The sequence below is a fragment of the Camellia sinensis genome, chromosome 12 (genome assembly GCF_055761805.1).
Source record: "Camellia sinensis isolate YWXY chromosome 12, ASM5576180v1, whole genome shotgun sequence".
NCBI classification, from domain to species: Eukaryota; Viridiplantae; Streptophyta; class Magnoliopsida; order Ericales; family Theaceae; genus Camellia; species Camellia sinensis.
Genome location: NC_138972.1, coordinates 126,365,852 through 126,374,470, shown reverse-complemented (window position 1 = coordinate 126,374,470; position 8,619 = coordinate 126,365,852). Strand labels below are relative to the sequence as shown.

The window sequence follows — 8,619 nt, the reverse complement described above, 5'->3', positions numbered from 1 at the left end:
TCTTTAATTTGATTGCTTTTGATGTATTACTCTATGTTGCTTCCTCCGTAAAACATGTATACGTTCATATATATGTATACATGTCACTATTAAAGTTATTAGTCATCTTAATTATGAACCCAAGTTGCAAGAATTTACTTTGTATTTAACAGAAACCAAAAATTGCTGATGAATGATTGAGCACACTCCTAATTTCATAGGGTCATACAAATGTCTTGATACGTACAAATTGTACTGAATAATCAAAAAAAAATTATATGATTATAGTCTATTTTTTCACGTGATTGACAATAACACTTAACAACCTACTCAACCTACCCAAAACCAAAACATAAATGATTAATTATAAAACCAGCATTTATAGCATAGATGAAGTGAAATCAATAACCACTCTTTTATGCCAAAAATTGCCGATTAAGGAACCTGAAGTCGATTAAAAAGTACACTTGTTCTACTGCCCTGAGTTGAAACAAAATGAAGACATAATTGAAACTGAATTTTGTACACAGAGGTGTTCCTGTGAACAAAAATTGTTTATGAGCTCATAGCCGCCTAATGAAGAGAGCAACAGAAGAATTTCGAATTGGTTTGTTCTAGAAAGTGTTAGGTCTGTTCGTTATGGTCAGTGACGTGCAACGTCCAAAAAGTCATGCAATTTGATAAAGCCCGTGGAGATCATTTTTATAAGTAAACATACCCAAAAACTGGGTAAGAAAAACTGTAAGCATGTCATGAAATCACTTTCACAGAAATAATAAAATCCCACTGACTTAATTTGTGGTGCATACTCTTCTAGCAAGCCTCTCTTTCCTTTCCATCCACCAATATTTTCTTCTTTTTTCTTACAAATATTTGTTTCCACAACAAAAATGATTTCAACAATGACCCCTCATCTCTCTTGATCCCTACACGTTTTCTTATATATTCACCCATTTCCTAAACCAATCTCATCAATCTTCTCCTTGCCAACTTTCTTTCTACCCCACTTTCCCGCTATCCTTTCTGTGAATTGATTGTGAGTATTCTATGGAATCTAGAATAGAAATATGTTCTATCCTGGAATGCCCATTTTTTGTTTTCATATTAAAATACTCATCTTGGTACTTATGTGTGCCTTGGATGATTTTAGTTAACGATTCCTTTATTTCTTATTTTCTTGTTATACGAAAACAAATCATAATTTTTTTTAGTTTTTCTATTATGGTTAAAAAGTTGAAATCAATAGAACATACTTGCTTAGCAAAAGAAGTTGTGTGATTGCATGTTATTTCTATTCAACTATGCTCCATTCTAACTGGTTATCTTTGGATGGTTAATTTGCAGAATAACTCTCAAATGGATCCAATGGACTCGCTTAACACCACCAGCAAGATTGCGCAAAAGGTTGGCTAACACACACTTTTAAAAATAAAAAAAAAGAACCAAAAATAAATTTTAAAAATAGGATTCTACAAACAGTATGATCAAAGTTCTAAAATTATGTCGCCGGTTTTTGGGCCCACATAGTTTTGGCTTGTTTCATTGGGATACCCTTTAAACTAGGAAAAATGCTTGGGAGCACTAATTAGTGTTCCCACTAATTAGGTGGCAGTGGGTTCCGCCATTAATGATGTGATGCTTTGGTCTTGGAGTTGTATTTTTTTTTTTTTTTTTTACTTTTTTAATGCATTAGTGCTATTAGTGGTGATGTTTTTAGTGGGATGAATCATTGCTGTTAAACTAGTAGCCTCATTTTGCTCTCTGTTCACTAAAGAGTGTCCCAATTCTGCTTTTAAAGTCCTGTCGTCAGGACTATCAATTTTCTTAGGCAAGCATAATTTTTCATATATCCATGCCTTCTTTCAGTCAATTATTATTCAAATGCTCTTCTAGTTTCCAAAGTTTCTTTGTGATTTGTAATTTATTCCAGCCGTGTATTCAACCATTCACTTTTCTCAGTTCATTGTAACCAAAACAATATGCTGAATGGAACTGTTATTTATCAAGTGCTTGGCCTAATGGGGCTGTTTTATTAGTTGAGATTTTGATATGCAAATAATTTATAACTTTTTTCATTGTTTTCATTTTTCAAACAGGTAAGGGAAGACACTACTAACCTTGAATCAGAACCTGTAGATCCATACTACAGCAACAATGAAAAGGCGATGACCAGTTGTCTAAATATTGGATACTGCATAAAGAGAAGGAGCACGGGAGGCTGGAAGTCTGCAACACTCTTGTTGGGTAATAGATTAATCTTTTTTGCATTGTCATCATTATTTATTTATTTTTTAAATTTTTTGGTGGATGAATTTGCTATTAGTTAATGTATCAATAATTTGAAGTTTCTTGTTCTCTCTTGGAGCAGCAAATCAAGGCCTTGCAACACTCGCTTTTTTTGGTGTTGGTGTGAACTTGGTCTTGTTCTTAACCCGAGTCATAGGGCAAGACAATGCCAATGCTGCCAATGGCGTCAGCAAGTGGACTGGGACTGTCTATTTGTGCTCACTGGTGGGAGCGTTCCTTAGCGATTCCTACTGGGGCCGTTACCTAACCTGTGCCATTTTTCAGTTGATATTTGTGTTGGTAATACAAAATAGTCAATTACCATTTTCTTTAATTATTTTTCAGTTCATATCCTACAATTTCTAATTAAATTATGTATTTTCAATCAGGGTTTGGTTCTATTATCGCTATCTTCTTGGCTTTTCTTGATCAAACCTGAAGGTTGTGGCAGTGTAGAAACTTTTTGCACGCCCAATTCTTCAATTGGCACAGCCATGTTTTACATGGCTATCTACTTAGTGGCGTTTGGATATGGCGGGCATCAACCCACGCTAGCCACATTCGGAGCAGACCAATTCGAAGAGACAAATCCTAAAGAAAAGAGTTCTAAAGCTGCTTTCTTCAGCTATTTCTACTCTGCACTCAACGTCGGCTCCGTCTTCTCCAACACCATTTTGGTTTATTACGAGGATGTTGGTAATTGGACGCTCGGGTTTTGGGTATCCACTGGATCTGCTGTCATAGCCCTAGTGTTATTTCTGTTAGGATCACCGGGGTATAGGTATGTTAAACCATGTGGCAACCCTTTGGCACGTGTCGCTCAAGTATTTGTCGCAGCAGCTAGGAAATGGAATGTGGTCCCAGCTGATAAGAATGGATTATATGAGCTGGAAGGATCACAGTCTGCAATTAAAGGGAGTAGAAAGATTGTTCACAGCAATGAATTCGAGTGAGTATTTTGAATTTTCACTTGCTGCTTGTATGCTAAATTTTGGAATTTTTTATTTTTTTTTCCTTTTTCCTGGTACAACAATGATTCATCCCCCTTTTTCCCCCACCCCCTTTGACCCCCTCTCTCTCTCATTGGTCACTTTTTCTTTTTCTTTTTCTTTTTTTTCCTGCTCCTCCAATCACCACCTGCCACGTGGCAAAGGGGGGTGAGGGGGTGACCCCCAAAAGGGGCCCCAAGCATTATTCTTTCCTGATATATACATAAGTACTATAATTGATGGCCTAGAACAACATAGGATTTCTTGATTTCATAGATTTATTTTATTTGATACTTATGTTTTTCCTTGGACATGATCAGGTGTTTGGACAAAGCAGCAACCTTGACAGATAAAAATGAGAGTGAAAACGGCTTAACAAACCCATGGAGACTTTGCACCGTCACACAAGTGGAAGAAGCCAAATGCATTATAAGAATGTTACCCATTTGGCTATGCACAATCATATACTCGGTTGTATTCACTCAAATGGCTTCGCTCTTCGTGGAACAAGGACAGGCCATGAATGCGAAAATTGTTGGTGGTTTCCATGTCCCAGCAGCAAGCATGTCGACTTTTGACATCTTCAGTGTCCTAATTTGCACCGGCATTTATTGCCAAGTCCTAGTGCCAATAACCGGTAGGTTAAGTGGAAACCCCAAGGGCATAACCGAGCTTCAAAGAATGGGTGTTGGGCTTATCATTGGAATGCTAGCTATGGTTGCAGCAGGTGTTACCGAGATAGAAAGGCTAAAAAGGGTAACTCCTGAAAACCATTCAAGCTCTTTAAGCATTTTTTGGCAAGTACCACAATATGTCCTTGTTGGGGCGTCTGAGGTTTTTATGTATGTGGGACAATTAGAGTTCTTTAATGGGCAAGCGCCAGATGGGATAAAAAGCTTTGGAAGCTCGTTGTGTATGGCATCGATATCACTTGGCAATTATGTTAGTAGCTTGCTTGTTAACATGGTGATGGGGATCACAGCTAGAGGTAAGAGCCCGGGTTGGATCCCTGATGATCTAAATAATGGCCACATGGACCGGTTTTACTTCCTTATCGCGGTCCTAACAGCAGCTGATTTTGTGATCTATGTTTATTGCGCAAAGTGGTATAATTGTATCAATGTTGAGGAAAGCAAGATGGGACTTGAGAACGATGGACAATTTGCAGAAGAAAAAGCACTCAATAGAGTGTAATTTTCCAAATTTGACTCCTCCAATCTTGTTTAGAATGATAATCATGAAAAAGGAAAAAAATAGAATAATCATATCGAGTATTTTCTTGTGATTGTAGAGGGGTTGAACAATGATAAGGTCGATAGAATCGTTAAGGTTGGCATGTATGCAGGCTTATTTCGGGCTATATTTTGTTGTTAAGGACATGTTTAGAGCCTTCTCTGTAAGGTTGTTTTGCATTAAGCAATTTTTGCTCAATCGTTTTTTCCTTTCAGACCATAACTTATTTAAAATTTCAGTTATTGTAACTAAATTTATGAGCAAATCTTCAAGATGCAAGGATCAAAATTTCATTTCGCTATGTTATTTACGTTATGTTGGGATAATGAAAACCATTTAGGAAACATAAATAAATAAATGATAAAAGAATTTGAAAATTTACGAAAAATGTTTGGAAACTAAAACTAATGTCTGTATAAAGGTTGACACATTCTAAAAAACTAAATAATTAAACATTTGGCGGTATATGAATATTAGAAGCTCACAAAAAACAAAAAAAAAAAAATTGTTTGAAGACTTGCTTAGTTGGGAACTATGTTTTTTACAATCTTTACCAAAAAAACATTTTTATTTCACAATAACAAATAAAGAAATAAGTGACTCGATTATGTTGGGGTGCTATAGAAAATGGTGTCTCTAATCATACTATTATTTTTAATCTTGTACTTGCTATCTCTTCTCTTTTCTAACTTCTCAAAAACTCTTATAAATTAATGATTTTTTTAATTATTAAATATTTTCTTAAGAACAAAAATATAGATATGAATAACCATTATCAGATATTTGTAATAGGTTTTTAAAAAAACTCATTTGGGATGATTTGTAGTGTTTCAATATGTTTTTTGGGGGGAAAAATTTGAAAGTTTGACATTTCACTAATCCTTTATTTCGATTTAGTAAAAAACAACATTTTGGCCATTTCGATGGAAGCAAAACATGACCAAATTTTGTTCATCGCCCAAGATGTTAACAATAAATCATATTATCAAGACCACCAGGTAACACCTTATTTGAGAAACAAGAGAAAACAAAATGAAATTTTGTTCGTTCCTATCATATCAACAATAAATCATATTTAGACATGTCAAGATTAGATAGCACCTTCTCCAGATACGTTAAATTGCAATTATAATGGTATTTTGCAACCGTAATAACAACCTTTGCTAGAGGGAAGTGTGATGTAAGACTCTTCAATACATACATTATTGATTTGGAAAATGACACTCCAATTTGTTGTGTGCGTAAATTTGTCCACTAATTTCGATGTCTTTTTAATGTTTTCACATCATTTTATAGCCATATATATTATATATAGGAACATATTGGACTCTGAAGAAGACGTAGCAATGTTAATACATGGACTATTCAATTGACAATGGCAAGTCAATTGTAAGTTTTCCCATCAATGAAAGTGTAATCAAATCGGCCAATTCAACACAATCACAATCATATATAGCCAATAGACTTTGATATGTCTCCTGTGAACTTTATCATATTTTGCTGATAATTACTTTAAGTATACTAGTAACATTTAATATTATTATAATTTGAATATCACAATTGACATAATGATAAAGTTGATCCACTTTGACATGCCAGTCATAAATTTAAAGTTTTGTTCTATTCATTTATATAAATTACTTTCATCTAACTCTCCTCATTTGAACCAGTCCACCATAGTCCATCTCTACTAATCCAATATGTTCATCTTATAAACCATTGTGTGTAGATAATTAATGAAAAAAAATTATATTTGATTTGATAATTGTATACAGAGAATTCATGAAAAAACATAATTTAATAATCTTAATCAAATGATTTTATCATATTTGTATTTTTAAAAAATTAATGATTTATTTACAAAATCGTATTTATTGTCAATTTGTTTAGAATAAATATGTTGAAATCACGTGACTAATATTATTGAATCATTTTTTTTTCATTATATGTTCAACAAATCATATAATTGATAAAATTATTATTGATAATTTTAATATTATTAATAAAATTTCTCAAAAGTAGCCAATATTTTTTTCTTCTTCTTCAGAACATCATCTCACATATAAATTTTAAAAGGTAATTTATACAAAATCTCTCTAAACTATAAAGAATTATTATTTTAACTCCTAAATTATAAAAGCATATAAATAATTTCTTAAACTATTAAGATGTATCACTTCACTCTGTAAATTATAAAAGTATACAAATTAACCACATAAACTATAAAAACATACAAATTATCCCTTAACGGAAGGAGTCAAAGTAAAACGTATTAACAATTTAAGAGATTCATTTATACGCCTTTCTAGTTTAGAGAACAAAACAATACTTCTTAATCGAATGATTTTATTATATTTATCTTTTAAAAAAATTAATGATTTATTTATAGAATCATATTTATCATCAATTTATTTTAGGGTTTTTTACTGGCCGGTCCTGAGTTTTGCACTTATTCCCTTCTTAGTCCTGACTTTTCATCTTGTGCACCAATAGGTCCTGAGCCTTTTTTTTTTACTGTTTTACCCCTCTCCCGTTCTGGCGCGTTTCTGTTTAGATTTTCCATCAAAATATTGTGTTTGTGATTTGGATTTCGGTGGAACTTCACGATTTGCTACTGTATTATTGTTGAGCTTCGTGATTTCTGATTTCGCGCTTGCTGTATCTTTGCGATTGCGTGCTTGGTGATTCTTCCTATTTGCGATTTCGCGTTTGGTGTATAGTTACATTTTCTGATTTGCGATGTTGTGGAGTTAGGTGGACTGGTATGTTTGATTTTGATTTCAATTTCAATGTTTTGGTTCTTTTTAGTTTGAGTTGGTGATTTTGATTTTGTGGTGATATTGTTGTTACTCTGTTGTTTCTGTTGCGATTGAATTTGTATTTTGATCATGATATTGAAAGTTTTGAGATATGTATTTGTTGATTGAATTTTGGATTTTTATTTTTTTTTTGGTTACGAAATTGTGTTGATTGAACACAGGTGTTGGTTTGTTATTTTATACAGTGATAATTTTATCACTGTGTATTTTGGGGGTGATGTTGGATTAACTTTTTCAACAGTGATAAATTTATGAGTGAGTATGGGAATAGGAGATGAAAAGGTTGCATAATGTAATGGTAAGATTCAAATCGAGTTACCATGTCTAATAAGTGTAAGCCTTATTCACTGTTCTTGGTCTTTGGTGGTGTTAACTGTTAACGTTATTAGTGTTGGTTTTTAGATGTGTTTGAGTTGGTTGATAATTTTATCACTGTATTTGATTTTGATATGTGAACAACTCATTTTAATATGTTGAACCCACTGCCTACTTTAGTCTCTTGAGCCGACTCTCTCCCTTTTTGTTAATTGATTTTTTTTGTATCAAAAATTTTAAAAAAATATATATTTTAAAATGAACCTAATTTTGAACTTGAAAACCAACACCCTTATTACTTGATCAACGAACATTTTACATATTCACAAGTTTTATTTTCTGAAAATGCCCTAATATTGTTAAAATTTGCAAGTTGTAATTGAACCATATCTAGGGTTTTTGAAAATGTGTTTGACTAGGAGAGAAATAAGGGTTTCAGTTGCTTACGCTTTACAGGCATGTTTCCTCGAATTTTTTGTTCGAATCGGTTGATTGGGTGTTCGAATCGCTTGGGTTGTGGTCGTTGTTTTGACTGAGAGTGGAAGGGATTCGCCGACGGTGGAGAATGAGAAAACAGGTGTTCAATCGCGTGAATCACGCTTTTGTTTCCCTTGTCTGGCAAATATATTGTGTTTGAATAGTAATGGCAAATATCTTGGTACGATAGGAAGATATTTCGAGTTTTGCAATTCATTTTCAATTTAAATTGTTCAACATTTCAATTTAGAAAATGCTTCAGCTTTCTGATATTCATATTCATATGAAATATAAACATATTATATTTGGTATTGAAAAAAAAATACTTGCAATACTTATTAAAAAAAAATTAAAAATTAAATTAGCTATCAACTTAAAATTAATAAAACTTGATTCTCAAATATTAGCATTTTGTATTGTAAAATTATAGTAGGATCTTTCAACATTCTTGAGCTCATGTGTAATTAAGTACAAATAATTTTTTTTAATTTTTTTTTTTACGAATGTATTCTAAACATTGA

The 8,619-nt window shown here is 32.8% G+C and overlaps 1 protein-coding gene across 2 annotated transcripts; it reads left to right on the top strand.

Moving 5' to 3' along the window:
* The first annotated feature begins 715 nt into the window (after positions 1–715).
* LOC114302336 (protein NRT1/ PTR FAMILY 7.1) lies at positions 716–4,701 on the top strand. 2 transcript variants are annotated; one of them, XM_028247354.2, is made up of 6 exons: positions 716–1,015; positions 1,324–1,383; positions 2,076–2,223; positions 2,348–2,565; positions 2,655–3,214; positions 3,575–4,701. In XM_028247354.2, exons 2-6 carry the CDS (start codon positions 1,336–1,338, stop codon positions 4,446–4,448), a joined length of 1,848 nt encoding a protein of 615 aa, XP_028103155.2. In that variant the 5' UTR covers positions 716–1,015; positions 1,324–1,335; the 3' UTR covers positions 4,449–4,701. The 2 variants fall into 2 exon arrangements, with proteins under 2 accessions (XP_028103155.2, XP_028103156.2); XM_028247355.2 differs by lacking the exons at positions 716–1,015; positions 1,324–1,383 and adding an exon at positions 1,923–1,944.
* Positions 4,702–8,619: the final 3,918 nt, after the last annotated feature.